The sequence below is a fragment of the Mus musculus genome, chromosome 17 (genome assembly GCF_000001635.26).
Source record: "Mus musculus strain C57BL/6J chromosome 17, GRCm38.p6 C57BL/6J".
In the NCBI taxonomy this organism is placed as follows: Eukaryota; Metazoa; Chordata; class Mammalia; order Rodentia; family Muridae; genus Mus; species Mus musculus.
The window spans coordinates 87,636,988-87,655,165 of record NC_000083.6 but is presented as its reverse complement, the minus strand read 5'-3'; the positions used below and the strand labels follow the sequence as shown (position 1 = coordinate 87,655,165).

The 18,178-nt window shown below is 44.6% G+C and overlaps 1 protein-coding gene across 1 annotated transcript in view; it reads right to left on the bottom strand.

Moving 5' to 3' along the window:
• Positions 1-4,038: 4,038 nt before the first annotated feature.
• Positions 4,039-18,178, bottom strand: part of Epcam (epithelial cell adhesion molecule) — a 15,149-nt gene continuing 1,009 nt past the window's right edge. Inside the window, exons 3-10 of the mRNA NM_008532.2 lie at positions 15,163-15,270; positions 14,638-14,878; positions 13,667-13,732; positions 13,001-13,064; positions 11,523-11,624; positions 8,826-9,029; positions 5,508-5,552; positions 4,039-4,738 (exon numbers count right to left, since the gene is read on the bottom strand). Coding sequence (NP_032558.2) covers positions 4,697-4,738; positions 5,508-5,552; positions 8,826-9,029; positions 11,523-11,624; positions 13,001-13,064; positions 13,667-13,732; positions 14,638-14,878; positions 15,163-15,270 — 872 coding nt within the window. The 3' untranslated portion in view covers positions 4,039-4,696. The remainder of the gene's footprint in view (positions 4,739-5,507; positions 5,553-8,825; positions 9,030-11,522; positions 11,625-13,000; positions 13,065-13,666; positions 13,733-14,637; positions 14,879-15,162; positions 15,271-18,178) is intronic.

Below are 18,178 nucleotides of genomic sequence, written 5' to 3'. Positions count from 1 at the left end.
CTTTGGATAATAATTATCAATTTTGCCTAAAAGGTTTACCATGCAATATGCCAAATATCAGTACTCTGCAATAACCAATGTAACTGCTGTTTGAAACACGGAATAGATGTCTCGTCAGGTTTTTGTTTTTGTTTTTTTGTTTTTTGTTTTGTTTTTTTGAGACAGGGTTTCTTTGTATAGCCCTGGCTGTCCTGGAACTCACTCTGTAGACCAGGCTGGCCTCGAACTCAGAAATCTGCCTGCCTCTGCCTCCCAAGTGCTGGGATTAAAGGTGTGCGTGCACCACCACTGCCCAGCTCATCAGGTTTTTAAGACATTCTTTCCAAATGCTTTCATGATTCTATCCTACAATTTTTTCATTAACACCACAACAGCTTCATAATTAGGATGTTAAAACTTTACTTGGAGATGAAGAAAGAGGAATCCACATTAATGCTCTCTTTTGCCAAAGAATTGCTGTGGGCGCACTGAGTAACAATAACTAACATAAGCAGCTAATGTTTGGTTACCATTGGTTTCAATGGATAACAATTGATTACAGAAGCTTCCTCTACTTCCTGCAAAGCTATCTGCCTCTAGCCAGTTATTTTGCATCCCCCCCTTGACAACATCCAACAAAGGTTTAAGTCCTCCTCTGGTGAGCTTAAGGTGAGCTCTTAGCCAATTAACATCTCCTGGAAGCTTTTGAAAATAAATTGAAGTAAGCAAATCTTCTTTTCTTTCTTGAATTTTCTATCTCACAGTTGTCCTAGGATATAACTGAGGCCCCAAATATTGAAAAAGATATTGCCTCTGAATCTTTTCTGGAGCAACAACTACTCCAAATGTTTTAAAGCTCGTTGGGTAACAGGAAAGGTTTGTGGTAAATTTCCCTTCAGAGGGATTAGCTAATAACTCTCCATATAATAAATAATATACACTTAAAGATTCAAAGTCCTAGCTTCTTGTATTGAAGCAGAGACAAAAAAATTTGTCATTTTACATAATGTAAGGTTACTAGCTATTCCTTTTTTTTTTTTAAAGATTTATTTATTTATTATATGTAAGTACACTGTAGCTGTCTTTAGACACTCCAGAAGAGGGAGTCAGATCTTGTTAGGGATGGTTGTGAGCCACCATGTGGTTGCTGGGATTGAACTAAGGACCTTTGGAAGAGCAGTTGGGTGCTCTTACCTGCTGAGCCATCTCACCAGCCCCCTACTAGCTATTCCTAAAGGCAAAATCTTTTTTGTTTGTTTCTAGACAGGGTTTCTCTGTGTAGCCCTGGCTGTCCTGGAACTCCCTTAGTAGACCAGGCTGTCCTCAAACTCAGAAATCTGCCTGTCTCTGCCTTCCAAGTGCTGGGATTAAAGGCGTGCGCCACCACTGCTCGCCTTTTTTTTTTTTTTTTTTTAAGATTTATTTATTTATTATATGTAAGTACACTGTCATTGTCTTCACACACTCCAGAAGAGGGCATCGGATCCCATTACAGATGATTGTGAGCCACCATGTGGTTGCTGGGATTTGAACTCAGGACCTCTGGAAGAGCAGTCAGCACTCTTAACCGCTGAGCCATCTCTCCAGCCCAGGCAAAAGTCTTTCAATGATTACAAGCTCACTAGAAGCAAACCCTTCACAATTATCAGGATGCAAAGGAAAAAAACAAAACAAAACAAAAAAACCCTTACAAATCCATAATAATTCTATATAGAGTAGGCAGGCCAGATTGTAATGCCTCTACAAGTTTCACAGACTCATTGACCTTTCATAAATCGTAAGTTTAAACTTTCTTTTGAACAATACCTGGATAGATCTGTAATAATGCTGTTTTGGCTTAAAAATAATTCCCTGGAGGCAAGGTGAGGCCCTCAAAATTTCCCTAGGCAGGGTCCACACAAACCTCACTGAGTAGGCTCTGAACTTTGCATTAACTCAAATGTTAAAATTTCTTAATCCTAAGAATTCCCCTCCTGCAGTGAGGCCAGATTCCAGGGGAGCAATTCTACTGTCTGTCTATGCCTCTAATTTTTGGACAGTCTTTCCTAAGATGATTTATACTTAAAATATTCCTTATAACTTTGGCGCTGTGAAAGCATTACTTGTACTGGAGTCCCTTGCAAGGCAGCAACCATAGCCAAACACTGATTGTATGAGGGTCCAATTTCTGCACAAAGACGAATATAATATATCCAGGTAAGTCTGTCTTTGCTTTGTATGGCTGGATGGCCACAGTGAGCTTCATTAGCGTTCTCATAAGACAATTGTGTGACAAAAGAAACCCCTGCTTGAGGGGTTTCTCTGAAAATTCTACTAGCTGTTTTTTTAGTAGCCTATCCACAGACTCCTTGAAACAGTTCATCCGGAGCCTGTTTGATAACAAATAAATTTCCACTGAAATCTCCTTTCTAATCTTTGCGGGGTGTGTGTGTGTTAAATTTTGCTTCTATCACTGTATCCAATAAAGGGGGTAGCAGGACCACAATGGTCACAGCTGTTTTTTAAGTTTTATTACTCTTGCAATCATCTAATTACAAAATATGGGTGAGTTAAGAATGCTGAGCTTGGAGCTGGGTGTGGTGGCGCACACCTTTAATCCCAGCACTTGAGAGGCAGAGGCAGGCGGATTTCTGAGTTTGAGGACAGCCTGGTCTACAGAGCGAGTTCCAGGACAGCCAGGACTACACAGAGAAACCCTGTCTCAAAAAACCAAAAAAAAGAAGAAGAATGCTGAGCTTGGGCTGGTGAGATGGCTCAGCAGGTAAGAGCACTGACAGCTCTTATGAAGGTCCTGAGTTCAAATCCCAGCAACCACATGGTAACTCACAACCATCCATAATGAGATCTGGTGCCCTCTTCTGGTGCATCTGAAGACAGCTACAGTGTACTTATGAATAATAATAATAATAATAATAATAATAATAATAAATCTTTGGGCCAGAGCAAGCGGGATTGACCCGATCGAGGTCTGATTTTAAAGGGGGGTGGAGGAACCCATCCCCCACTTTGCCAGGATCTTAGAAGTCAGCCAACTTTTCCTGTAAAGGCTACTATCACTTAGTTCCGCAGCTGTATCGCACAGCATAAATGAACCACTGTCGCTGTGTTCATAGCTTTGTCTATACGTCATTCTCGTTCTCAAAACTATGCCCAGTAGCATTAACACACAAGTGTTCATCACTTTCCTCGTTGCTACGATGCTGAGGAGAGCAGCTTACAGAGGGAAGGGCCAGAAGCCCATCCCGGTGGGGTGGCAGCGGCTCACACTGCATCTGGAGTCAGCGGCAATGATGTTGCTGTCCAGACACTTTCTGTGTGTGCAGTCACAGGACGTTTTCCGTGAAGTTCTACATGAAGGGCTGTTTCACATCCTGTATGAATTAAGTACTCACGAAAAGCTCCAGTTTGTACTAAGGGTATAATACAAAGAGTGTTTCCCGGCTGTACTGGCTGGTTTTGTGTCAGCTTGACACAGGCTGGGGTTATCACAGAGAAAGGAGCTTCAGTTGAGAAAATGCCTCCATGAGATCCAGCTGTAAGGCATTTTCTCAATTAGTGATCAAGGGGGAAAGGCCCCTTGTGGGTGGTGCCATCTCTGGGCTGGTAGTCCTGGTTCTATAAGAGAGCAGGCTGAGCAAGCCAGGGGAAGCAAGCCAGTTAAAGAACATCCCTCTATGGCCTCTACATCAGCTCCTGCTTCCTGACCTGCTTGAGTTCCAGTCCTGACTTCCTTGGTGATGAACAGCAGTATGGAAGTGTAAGCTGAATAAACGCTTTCCTCCCCAACTGCTTCTTGGTCATGATGTTTGTGCAGGAATAGAAACCCTGACTAAGACACTGGTAGTGCAAATTGGACACAGGGCCTCTCACATGGTAAGCACATAGTACCACTGAACAACCCTCCCAACCACCCCACACTACCCCAACTCTCACAATATGTTACTGATGGTCAGGGTCTCGCTGGGTAGCCTGGAACTCTGTGTCTACATAGCCTGGGCTGCCTTCAAAACCACACTCATTCCCTAGCCTCCCATAACACAAGACTTACCCACGTTTCTTAAGTTTGATTTTTATTTCTTTCAGATAGGGTGTTGGATAGTCAAGGCCAGTCAGTGGCAGAGCAGATACACAGCAGCTACCTCGGAAGCGCTAACCCTCCTACCTCTACCTCCCAAGTACAGAATTACAGGTTTGTACCAGTTAGCAGTGCCAGAGCATTTAGACATCTATTATCTTAATTATGCACATGCTAGGAAAATTTGATTCAAACAAACTTAGAAACTCACTTTAAAATGTTTTATTTCATTAAAAAAAAGTTTATTATGTACAAGACTCAGGTATATAGAAGGGCAGCCTTAATCACAAAAAAAAAAAAAAAATGAGACTAGTCACCGCATTCTACTGTTGGAATGTTTGCGACGCACACTCTGTCATAATAAGCATCAACTCTCTTAACTTTGCAGGCTAAGTTCTGAGTACCACACTGGACCTGCACCTATAAGACGTTCGTCTAATTTTACGATCGGTAATGCCGGTGTCCAGCTGCTTGTATTTACGAGTACAAATTTCACTGTTACAAATGTGAAACTAACAAAGTAACTATCAAAGCAGTAACCCTTCGCAGGTCTTCATCTTCCCCAGGTTTATACATCTGCAGTCCGAGCTCTTCTGCCACTTCCGGTCGGGCGGCCCCTCCTCAGTTCAGCACTCAGCACGGCTAGGCATTAAGCTCTCTGTGGATCTCACCCATCTCCTTTATCTGCAACAGAGGAGGAAACAGGGTTTCTTTGCTTAGAAGCAACAAAGAACCGGCTGTCCCAGAACTCAGCCAGTAGACCAAGCTGGCCTTGAACTCAGCGATCCCCTGCTTCTGCATCCTGAGCGCTGGGGATTAAAGGCGTACACCAACACCACCCCCTCAATGTTTGGGGGTCTTAAAGTTACGTTTTCAGCTGGATGTGGTGGCTAACACCTGTAACCCCAGCACTCAGGAGGCAGAGGAAGATGGTTCTCTAAGTTTGCGGCCAGCCTGGTCTACAGAGTGAGTTCCAGGACAGCCAGGGCTATGTAAAGGGACCCTGGATCTAAATAAATAGCAGGGCTATGTAAAGGGACCCTGGATCTAAATAAATAAATTTTGAGTTTATTATTTCTCAGTGTAGCCCTAGCTGGCCTTTGTCTCCCTAGTACTGGGGGGTTAAAGGTGTGCATCCTATGCCCAACTCAAACGATTATTATAAACTTGTAGAGACACGGGAAATCAGGTCAGCACTCATACTGGGTTTCTCTAGAATATACATGGCTTCACTAGAATATACCTCCACAAGACTCCAAAATCTAAAGCCAGAGGCTTCTGCGCCACTTGTCAAGGAAACAGAAAGTAGTATGAAGTGGCCTGTCACAGAACTCACCCCAAGACTGTTCCTAAGAGTCTACCGTGTGCAGGACTTCAGTGTAACTGCCAGTGTCTTGAAAGGGGCACTGATTCCTCAGAATAAGACACTCAGCATACCCTTTTATCCACTTACCTCAGCCTTCTCATATTTTGCTGATTTCTTCCTTGTAGATATAACCTGAAAGAAAAACCATTACTGTTAATATTCAAAAGTGGCAAAATTAACATATGTGCTTTGAACACACCTAAGTGCGTGTGTACCAGTTTTTTTTTTTTTGGGGGGGGTGTCTAAAAACTGGTCCCACGGTACCAATTCTCTGAACAGCTCTATTAGTACCAGAGGTACCTTGCTGAAACAAAAATTGTTAACTAAACGTAGGCAAAATACCCCACACATTCACTTACCACTCATCCTCAGATAATGAATACTCACACTGTCCTCTCGTTTATCCTCACAGACATCAACACATGACCCTCCTTGCATACATAGCCCTAGCTGGCCTGGAACTCACTATGGAAACCAGGTGGGCCCGAGCTATCCTCTCTCTCCTTGAGCACGGGGATTGAAAGTGTTCACACTCAGCCAAGCGTCTTCCCCGAGCTTCTACTTGGGTTTCTATTTGACAATTAGACTTCTGTGTGTTTATTTGCCCGCTGAAGATCCTCTCCTATAAGCCATCTGTACCTACTTACTACCAATCTTATATTGAGGGAAGGGGTTGTTGCTGTTTTAAGATAGGATTCTACTAAGCCGGGCAGTGGTGGCACATGCCTTTAATCCCAGCACTTGGGAGGCAGAGGCAGGTGGATTTCTGAGTTTGAGGCCAGCCTGGTCTACAGAGTGAGTTCCAGGACAGCCAGAAATACACAGAGAAACCCTGCCTCAAAAAACAATCAAAAAAAGATAAGACTATGCTATGTAGGCTAGCTTTGAACCTTGATGCCACAATTCTCCTGCCTCAGCCACCTTGCCATTGTGTCTAGCTTTGTTGCACACTACTCATACACACAAAATCCTAACCTCACAAGGTGGCAAGTGAGAAAATGGTCAAATAGGAATAGGCCTTGGCCCAGTACAAGGGAACGCCAGGGCCAAGAAGCGGGAGTGGGTGGGTAGGGGAGCAGGGCAGGGGGAGGGTATAGGGAACTTTCGGGATAGCTTTTGAAATGTATATAAAGAAAATATCTAATTTTTTTTTTAAAAAAAAGGGGGGGCTGGTGAGATGGCTCAGTGGTTAAGAGTACCGACTGTTCTTCTGAAGGTCATGAGTTCAAATCCCAGCAACCACATGATGGCTCACAACCATCCGTAAGAAGATCTGACACCCTCTTCTGGAGTGTCTGAAGACAGCTACAGTGTACTCACATATAATAAAGTAAAATAAATAAATCTTTAAAAAAATGCTAAGAGTTGAAGGTCATTCTTAGCTACATAATTCTTCCAAAGGAAAAAAAAAAAAAAAAAAAAAAAGGAACAGGCCTTGGGGGCTAGTTTCAGGAATGTAAACTAACAGTTTTTTTTGTTTTTTTGTTTTTTGTTTTTTTTTTGCTTTTTCGAGACAGGGTTTCTCTTGTAGCCCTGGCTGTCCTGGAACTCACTCTGTAGACCAGGCTGGGCTTGAACTCAGAAATCTGCCTGCCCTGCCTCCCAAGTGCTGGAATTAAAGGTATGTGCCACCACTGCCTGGCTAAACTAACAGTTTTTGACACGGCAGAGGGAATTGAGAAGAGAAGGCCTGCCAGTTGGCCACGCTCACCTGGCCATAATAACTACACTTAGCTGACTAGGATCCCCTCAACCAGGCTCGAGCACAAGGCCTCTACCTGCCAGTGGCTGTCATTCTTTCTCTGGGTTTCCTCATCAAATTGTAAGAATTCATTATATGTTACATAGAACATCCACTTTTATTTTACACATCATACTTCCCTAGCTTATTTCTATTTTTTGCTTTACATTAAATTTGTCATGAAAATATGTTTTCCTTTTGGTAGAAGCCTAAGGCAACTTGAAACTCTCAGTCCTCTTGCTGAGCTCAGCCTTCTGAGGGTTAGGCCTGCAGGTGTGAGCCACGAACCCCAGCACCAAATGTTAAAATGCTTAATTTTAGTTGGACATAATGGCACATGCCTAGTGTCCCTGCAAAGTCAGGTGATCAGCTGAATCCAGGAATCCAGCAGCCTGGGTAGACTCCATAGGCAGGGGAACACACACACACACACACACACACACACACACACACACACACACACGCACACGAGTTCCCTCCCGTGTCCCTGTAAAAAAAAAAAAAAAAAAAAAAAAAAAGCCATGTGTAGCCATGTGTCTGCAAGCCTAGTGCTGGGACGCAGTGACTTGACAGAGTTCCCAGAGCTCTCTGGCTGGCCAGGCTCAAGGCCAATGAGTTCCAGGATAGCCAGGGCTTTGTAGAGAGACCCTGTCCCAACAAGCCCAAATAAATAAATAAAATAACAAAATAAAAAGATGGAGAGGCACAGAGGAAGACTCCCGGCATTGACCCCTGACCTCCATACAAGACGAGACACTCACACATTTGGATTCCTAGAACCCACAAAAGCAGTGGGTAAGTGTGAAAACGGACCTGAAATGCCATCTTTAGAAGGCAGAGATGAGATTCCCCAGCCTGAAAGCGAGCTGACTAGCCAACCTCACCATATCAGTCTGCTCTGGGTTTGATTGAGAGAGTCTATCTTAAAGGGGAAACCAGAAAGCTAGAGAGCAAGATTCCCAGCATTACCCTTAGGCCTCTATGGGTACTTGCACACACATGTGTCCCCACACATGTGAACACATATACTGAAGTATATATACCACACACACATATATGGAAGAAAATAAATAAAACATAAAAATAAATAAAGGATATTTCTCCTCTTGGAGCCCCTTCTACCCTCCCACACTCAGAAATTCCTTCCCTCTTTCCCAGGATAAAGCAGACTTCTTTAAATCTCTGAGACTTCCACCTTTACCTCCCAAGTGCTGGGATTAGGAGCATGTACCATTCATTATACGTGCCTGGTGCAAATTTGTTATTTATGTAGAATCACTGCTACATGGATACTTTGATTATTCTCTTGCTAACTTAAGCTCTGTGTTGTTTTGGGGCCAGAGCTCAGTTTGCAGCACCACCAAACCCAAAACCAAACAAATGATAAGTGTGGTGTTGTGCATCTCAGTGACTGATCTGGGAGTTCTAGTCTGCTGTGCTCCGGCAGGAGCACGGAATTCCTTGCAGGGAACTGGGCTGTGTTCATCAGCTGAGGTGTTTTCTCAGGAGCGGTCAATCTTTTCCAGCTTTAGGAAATGACTATTTTGTAAAGAGGAACCAGAAACGCAATACAGTCCTTCACTGAAGATTCCAAACACGGGTAGTTTTTCAGGCCAATATAAGAACCCATCTTTCCCTGAGCCCTGACTCATCCCTGTACTCACCAGGACAACAATCCCCGCGATGACTGCTAATGACACCACCACAATGACAGCGATGATCCCGGCCGTGAGGCCCTGCATGGAGAACTCGGGTGCCTTTTCATCAACGTAGTAAATCAGAGTCTGCCCGGGGTCCAGATCGAGCGGCTCTCCGTTCACTCTCAGGTCCATGCTCTTAGAAGAATGGAACAGGGACTCCCCCTTCACCTACAGAGGAGAAGGAGAGTAGAGACTGTTCTAGACAGTCTGCAAGGCACCGGCGTCTGCATACCAACTGCGGGCCAGAAGAGAACGGCCAAGAATCTTCACGGTTGGTTTCCATGCTAACAAGCTGATCCAGGGAAACTTTAAGGCAGGGATTTATTACAGGAAAATGCCATCCACATAAGGAGAAATGAAGTCTGTGAATCCACCCTCCAGACTAAAACATGACAACACATGACCAATTCAGTCTCATTCTTTCTTCTATCCCTTCATCTTCCATGCCCAAAGTATTCTGAAGTAAATTGCAGAATACCTCACTGTAATAAACACACGCTTAGCCAGGTGCAGTATCTTCCATCTGTAACCCTACCATCGGAGAACTCAGGCTGAAGCCTACCCTCTACCATGAATTCTAGGTCAACCTAGACTAACGTAAGACTGTCTCAAAACAAAGAGGTACAATAAAGAACAAACACTAAACAAACATATACTTATATACAAAGTTGTCTATGAACTCAGTCCCCCTGCCTCAGCCTTCAGTGTCAGAATTACAGTGTATTCTACCACCTCGGGTGCTCACATGTTTTTAAAATGGAATCTGGGCAGTGGTGGTGCACACCTTCAATCCCATCTCTCGGGAGGCAGAGGCAGGTGAATCTCTATAAATTTTAGGCCAGCCTGGTCTACAGAGAGAGTTCCAGGACAGCCAGGGCTACATGGAGAAACTCTGTCACGGGAAAAAGAAAGACAAAACAGACTTGACATCTCAGCTATGAAGAGGATTTGAGTTTGGTTCCCAGAACCCACATCAGGCAGCTCACAACAAACTGTAACTGTAATCGAGGTCCTGGGGAAGCGCTTAGCCTCTGGTCTCAAGGCACCTGTGCTAACATGCACATAGATACACAAAGACACACACACCTACACAGAATGAGAATCAGCCTTTAAAATGGGGGACTGACTCCTATTCATAGAAATTATTAGAATATTGGATGAGGAGACAGAGACAGAGAGAGAGAGAAAGAGAGAGAGAGAGAGAGAGAGAGAGAGAGAGAACAAAGAGAAAATAAAAAGTGTAAGAAAAGAGAAAACTAGGTATACATAGTTTACAGTTTAGTAGTAGACTGTTCTAGACTGTTCTAGATTGTTCCCAGTAGTAGACTGTTCTAGACTGTTCCCAGCATACTGGAATACATACTGGGTTTAATTCCTAACACAGCAAAGATTAAAACAGGAGTCAGAGGGTCTAGAAACTGGCAGAATGCTTCCCTAGCATGTCCAGGTACCAGTCCTCAGTATGACATAAACTAGTCATAGTGACACTTGTAGTCTAGCACTTGGGACACTATTACATCACAGACCTGTCCCTCCTTCTCCTTAGATAGCAGGCCATGCATTTCCTACCAGCTTTGGTTTCCATATCACCTGCTAGCAGGATTTGTGCTTCCTCATCTCTCTGCTCCTAACAATGCTGATACCTGGACACCCTCCCAAACATGATCTGACTATGGCCAAGCTCCCCAGTCTCTGAGAAAGCTACGAAAGAAAGGGCTCTCTCGCCAGCCTGCTCCTGTCATGGTAGACATCTCTATTCTTTCATTTTACATTTTTCTCTGCTTTAGATTTACTTTTATTGTCTTCAATTGTTGTTTGGATTTCGTTTTTCAAGACAGGGTTTCTCTGTGCAGCTCTGGCTATCCTAGAACTCACTCTGTAGACAGGATGGCTTCAAACTCAGATCTGCCTGCCTCTGCCTCCCAAGTGGCAGTGCCCACCCACCAGCCATCTGTTATTCTGAACTTCAGGTGATAGCGGCCTGGGGATCAAACACAGGTCCTCTAAAAGAACAGGACATGGTCTTCACTCTGCTAAGCCATCTTCCTGCTCCACTTTACACAAAGTGTAGATGTTATGTCCTCCCCTTGACCCCCAGGCTCTGGAATGATGCACCTTCCCTCATAAAGCTCTCCTACCTAGTGGTCCAACCACAGCCCCTGGGACTGCAAGGCCCTTTCTCCTTGTAAAGCTCATCTTTGGAAGGGTAATTTCATAGCATCTGCTTTCCCAAATTACTACTCTCTCTTTGTAGACAGGGCCCAGAACTTGGGAGATGGAGGCAGGAGGATCAGGAGTCCAAGGCCAGCCTACAAGAACCTGTCTCAAAAAGGACATGGTTCTGCATGCCTTTGACCCCAGCACTCAGGAGGCAGAGGTAGGCAGATCTGTGTGACTGCAGGGACAGCCAGGGATATAGATAGATAGATAGATAGATAGATAGATAGATAGATAGATAGATAGATAGATAGATAGATGTGTGTATGTATATGTGTGTGTATGTGTATGTATGTTTACGTATGAATTCATATGTGTGTGTGTGTGTGTGTGTGTGTGTATCTTGAGTGCCAGGACAGCCAGGGATATATATATTGAGATCCTGTCTCAAAAAACAAAAATAAAAAAGTATTAAGCTTTAAAAATTACACGGCTTGTACTTACATCTTTTTCAAAATAGTAAGCCACATCAGCTATGTCCACGTCGTCTTGTGTTTTCTGAGAAGAGTTTTGCATCAGATCAATGGTGATAACATTATTCTCATACTGGGGAGAAAAAGTGAAAACACAAATTAATATGATTAAAATATAGAAAGAGTTTGTTCAGCAGTCAGAATATAGAATTTTATTTCGTGTAATCTACACCCACCAGGATGCATCCATTAATGAATAATTTATCACTAGTAATTGAAAAATCTTTTAGAGGACTTTATCTAAGAGAGTAAACTAGCAATGCAAACAGCTTTTTTTTTTTTAAGAGTTAAGTAAAGGACCAACTAGGTATGATGGTTAGTTTTAAATGTCAACTAAAATCTAGAAGCATTTGAGTCTCGATGAGGGACTGCCTATATTGGGTTGACCTATGGCAAATCTGTGAGGATTATTTCTATTATGTTAATTAAGGTGGGAAGATTATGGCCTGCACCACTTCCTAGGCTGGGGCCTGGGTTATAAAGAAAAACAGAAAGCTGGGCAAGGCAGGCACGCGTGTATTCATTCTCTCTGCTCTTGATGGTGGATGTTGCTAGCTGCTTAATGGCCACCACACAGTGAGTTTCTGCTGCAGTTGACTCCCACAAGGAGACTCTAATCTGGAATTGTAAACCCTGTTGGGGCTGAAGACATGGTTCAGCAGTTTATAGCACTTGTTGCCCTTGAGGACAGGGATTTAATTCCTAGCCGCTAACCATCTGTAACACGGACACTAGGAGGTCCAATGGCCTTTCCTGAACACCTGGAGCACCAGGTAAAAACGTGATGCACACGCAGGCAAAAACACTCGTACAAGTAAAATAAACCTCAAACTACCACCAATAAACCCTCTCTCTCCTAACTCGATTTCTTCAGGGCACCTTATCACAGCAACAGGAAGGGAAACCAAGACACTGGGTAAGGACAGCCTGTGGCAGGACGCGCAGAGAAGGCAATCCCAGAGCACTCTTCGAGGTGTAAGAGCAGCATGCTTCCGCATAAGAAGAGACACTACTTGTCCTTTACGTGTCCTTAAGGGTACACTGGAGCTTGTGAGGTCGATGGAAGGAAAACTACTTGGATTCCATATTAAGTGCCCAGGATTTAAATTGATACTAAAATTCATTTAGCTACCATTAAAAATCACTGGCTATTCGCCAGGGCAGTGATGGAACATGCCTTTAAGCCCAGCACTTGAGAGACAGAGGCAGGCTGATCTCTGAATTCCAGGCCAGCCTAATCTACAGAGTGAGTTCTAGGACAGCCAGGGCTACACAGAGAGACCCTGTCTGGGTGTGGGAGAGAGGAGCAGTGGCTGTCATTTATACTCAAACCACACTCCCCTACCAACTTGCTGCTAAAACTAGCTCGTTTACCAAAAAACAAAAACAAACCAACCAACAAACAAAACAAAAAACAAACAAAAAAAAGAACCCCCCCACAAAACTTACCATAATGTTTTTGATAAATTTCTGATTCAGCTTATATCGAGATGTGAACGCCTCTTGAAGCGCACTGCAAATAATTTACAAGTTTCGTTTTTTGAAATTGTACCATAATAGAATCTCTACATCTTAAGTAGATAGCTCAAGGACTTAGTTGTTATAGTTGTTGTACTTAAATATATATGTATATGTGCATATAGCATTTTTTTTTCTATTTTTTTTTCTTTAAAGAAGAGGGCTCATTATGTAGCTAGCCCTAGCTGACTTGGGACTTGGTGTGCAATGGTAGCTAGACTGTATAATTTTAATTATTTTATACACACACACACATACACACATACACACATACACACACACACACACACACACACACACACTTAATTAATGTAATTTTAAATCACAGTAAGTGGTTCAAGCCAGCATCAGCCATCGGAGTGTCAGTCTGATTAGGAGCAGAACATTTACACAATACCCACGTATCTGTCAATGGATTATTCATAAACTCCAAAAAGGAAAATGGTAATTTCACAATAGCGAAACCTGGCAGACATAGCTTGTAAAGGGACGAAGCCCATCGTGATGTGATCTGGGCCTGGGAAAGACACATGATCACTTATATAGTTTTCCTGTCAAGGTGCATAAATACAGTAGTATAGGTGCAATCACACTCACGTCTGCAAGCTCTGATGGTCGTAGGGGCTTTCTCTTTCTTTGTGTTTTAGTTCAATGATGATCCAGCTGTAAGACAAGATGGTGTCAGCTGTGTATAACTTTTTTACGCTGTTTTCCAAAGAGGCCAGAATTCCAATTCTGGACAGGGAGGGATGAGAGCTAACAGAACCTGTAAGCGTTGTGGTGAACCTGCCTCCCATATCCTGCGAGAAAGTGAACCCACAAGGAAACGCCCTTTCTGACACTGACTGCTGCTACGGCTACAGCACACGAGGCCAGCTGGCCTGCCGCCTTCCCAGGTTCTTCCAACAGTGGCTTCGGCTTGACGGGACTCCTGTCTGCTCTCAGCCATCTCTCTGCCCTCTGTGCTTGGGGAGAGAGCCCCAGCTTCTCTACCACTTGTCTCCAGCACAAACAGCCCCGCTTTAGGACTCAATCCATGAGTGCGTTCAGTTTAAGCCATTCACACGCACTTTACACTAATCCAACTCCAAAACGGGGACCAGAGGTTCAGTAACCCATGTCACGCCCACTACCGTTTCCGTAAAACCTAAGACCCAGCCTGTCTACACAGGACTCAGAAGCCAGCTCTGGAAATGTCACAACCTGAGGCCAGAGATCATTCCAGGCCTCCTTCCATTCCTCACACTTAATGACTTGCCGAGGATAAAAAGCTTCGGCAATTTCCACAAAACAACACAGCTGGATTAGAGCCAAGAAAACAAATATAACTGGATTAGGGCCAATAAAGCCCAACTCAAGGCTGGTGACTGCCATTTCATGAGGCACGGAGACAGGATGGACACTTGTCACTCCAAAAGGGATCTCAAGTAGCCCAGGCTGGTCTCAAACTCACTGTGGCTGGCCCTGAACTACTACGCCCGGCTTTTCCCGGTTTTTTGAATTCCGAGGCACAAAAATCTTATTTGGTATTCAAAGCTAAACTTAAGCGCACTGGAAAGCTCACTCACTAGGTCCTCACGCGCTCGGAGCACGTGATCTCCGTGTCCTTGTCGGTTCTTCGGACTCCGGCGGTGTTGACACACCAGCACGTGGCGGTGCCGTTGCACTGCTTGGCTTTGAAGAGCCCCTGCTCGTCGCAGTCGGGGTCGTACAGCCCATCGTTGTTCTGGATCGCCCCTTCGGGCTTTATCCTCCTCCCAGACTTGCTGTGAGTCATTTCTGCTTTCATCGCCAAGCATTTAGACGCCACTGGAAAGGCGATGACAGTAACGCCCAATGAGAGACAGCCGCGGCTTCACGTGCCCAGAGCACAGCTTTTTATTCTGCTGCCATCCAGGCCAAGGATTATTCACGCGCCCTTCCATTCTACCCGCCCTTCTATTCCCCCCCCCCCCCCCCCGCACTGAATTACTGGCTGAAGATACTTTCCACAAAATAACAGATTAGAGCCAATAAAACAACTCGAGGAGCCTCGATTTGAAAAGTATTATCGAGATTAAACTTCCAGGCAATAAGAAGATTGATTTACTCACGTTTGGAGCAAATGACAGTATTCTGTGTACCATAGGAAGTACACTGGCATTCACCATATTCATTCAGAGAGCAACTTGTTGCCAGCTTGTAGTTGTCACAGACACAGTCTAGAAAATTGTAAAAAAAAAAAAAAAAAAAAAAAAAATTAAGTTTAAAATGTAGCTCCAACTGTCAACTCATTCTGTCAATCATGCCTTTAAGAAGTGGTCTTGAGCCAGAAATGCTGGCGCACGCCTTTAGTCCTCCACCTATGTGCCTTGTCATACAAATGCTATCTCTCAAAAAACAAGACAAAACAAAACAAAAAGCTGGGATATCATAGTGCATGCCTTTAATCCCAGCCCGACAGAGGTAGAGGCTGGTGGATGTCTGTGACTTCAAAGCCAGCCTGGTCAACACCGGTAAGTTCCAGGAGAGCCAAAACTATGTAGATAGACCCTCCCCCCTCTCTTAAATGACAAAAGAGATGCAACTCTGAATATTTTCCAGCTATAATTTGAGTGTGAGTCGCCTCACACTGGCCACTTTGTGATATCACACCGTCTAATCTTGGCCAGTTCCCACTTCCCCTTTCCTGTATGTTGTTAATTTTCAGGAGAGAAAATTTGTTCTAAGCAGAGTGAATCGAAGTCTGTTAAGGAAATGTGGCCAAGAACTCTGCGGGGTGGGACTGGCCCCAAGGGAGGAAGACTGGGGGTGCCTTGGCAGTGCCAAGGAGAGAGCTTTGGACTGTGCTCATGACAGGTTAGCACACCTGTGGGGTATTTCTTCCCTTGTCGTGTCTCTCTCTCTCTCTCTCTCTCTCTCTCTCTCTCTCTCTCTCTCTCTCTCTCTCTCTCTCTCTCTGCCTTGCATTTACTCCCTGGCTGGAGCAGGGCACGCTGAGGGGTAAGTACAGAGGTCAGAGGGTAAAGCTGTAGAGCTTCTCGCTTCCCCTTCCTGGGTCCTGGGACTCTGGTCACTAAGCCTCCTGATCCACAAGTACCTTCAGTCACTGAGCCATTTCCCTGGCCCCAAACTAGAGATTCTTTGTCCTTGGTCTCCTCGGTGCTGGGCTAAGAGGTGTAGATTACTACCCGTGGACAACTTCGTTGTTGCTGGCTTTGTTTTTAAATTTTTAATTTTTTTTTTTTTGAAGCAGGGTCTTGCTATAGATTCCAGATTAGCCCCAAGCTCACAATCCTAAGGTCTGGAATCACAGACATGCAGCTATGTACATAACTATATACATAATATGTAGCCCTGGCCGGCCTGGCTCTGCATAGACCAGGCCTTCAACCAGAGACCTACCTGCCAGATCTTCAGCCAGAGTGCGAGGACTCAATAAAGGCTTGCACCACCAGCCCAGCCGGAAATAAACCCTTGCGGCTGCACTACTGGGCTTTCCTTTCTGAAGTTAAACCTTCACTCATTTACTCTGCGCATTTAGCTATGTATTTTGTGTGTACACACATACGCATACACACATGCCACAGTTCAAATGTGGAAGTCAGAGGCCAACGTGGGAGTCCATTCCCCCTTCTGCCTGTGGGCCTTGGGACTCTAACTCAGGGGTAACTTTACCCACTGAGCCAGAAATGGTCATGTCATTAAAAAAAAAAAAAAAAAAAAAAAAAAGGAATCTTTCCCTTTCCTTCTTCCGAGTCCCTCCCTCCCTCCCGCCTTTTCTGGATATTTCTGGATTTTACAACCCAAGCTCACTACAGCCCTCCGGCTGCCTCAGCTTCTCAAGTGCTGGTGCTGGGCTTACAGACTGAGGCTCCCACACCTGTCTGTTCCCCTCACTTTCCAGTGTCCCTCTCTTTACCTACGACTACACACTTATCTGTGAGTAATTTTATCTTTTCCTCCAGAAGTCAACAACACCAGATCTGCCATCTATGGCTCCTCCTGGACAAGTCACTTCCTAAGGAATGCCTACTTGGGGCCCAGTAGGTTCCTCTTCAAGCTTTTCTTCATTACACAGGGCTCCTTTAGCCCAGGCTGGCCTCCGGTGCTACGCCAATTCAAGATGACCTTGAATTGCTAATCCTCCAGGTTCCACTTCCCAAGGTCTGGGGTTACAGGTGCCTTGTTTATGGGGTGCTAGGGAACCAAGGTCAGGGACTCTACATCCCAGCCCTCAAGTTACAATTTAGCCCAAGAGATCAGAAAACTATAGCTTGATTAAACTGTATTAAAATGTAATTAATGGATATAGGCCACGTCTCCCAGTTGGAAATGAAATCCTTCCCAGAAAACAGAACTAAATTATATTTAACTTAAAAAATTGAGAAAGAAACAAAAGGGAAAGAAATTCTCTCCAGACCGCTTTGTTCAAGTCTCCACTTCCAGACACCATCTTAGAAATAAATCAAAAATTGGAGCAAACTCTATAGTAAGAAGAAGTACTTAAGATTGAACTCCACATCCTTCTCTCTACAGATCACTCAAGTCACTGTTAAAGAATAGTTCGGACTCCCACAAATCGTCCTTCTTCATGCAAACCCAGTTTTAAAAATAAAAGCCTAAAGTAGAAAACTTCCTTCATGAAATGTTGGTAAGATAGCTATATAAATTTGCCTGTATCCCGAAACACAAATATGCACGATTTTTAATTAGAGTGGAGAGATTATGCGATTTTTAGAAAGGTCTTTACAGTTTATCTTTGTATCTGTCCTCCCTACAATAAACACTGCATTCATTAGTCATGATTCTTAGAAAAGGAAAAACACACCTCCGGCGGCCAGTAAGTCCCAGCGGGCCCGCCTCCGACGCGCAGGTGCATAGCGGCCTCGGGGGAGCTACCTGTCCCCTCCCGGAGCCCACATCCGGGGACCGGGGCAGGTACGGAGGGAGGGAGGGCTGACTGGTAGGTCGCAGCAACGAAGGCCAGCGCCTTGGAACTTGGAACCCCAAGTTGGAGTCGCCAGACCTGGGGCGGTGGCCGCTCAGCCATCCCGGCCGCCCGTCCCCGCGGGGCACAGCACACCGCCGCCTCATCCGAGCGCTCGTCCCGCCCGCCCGCACCGTCGG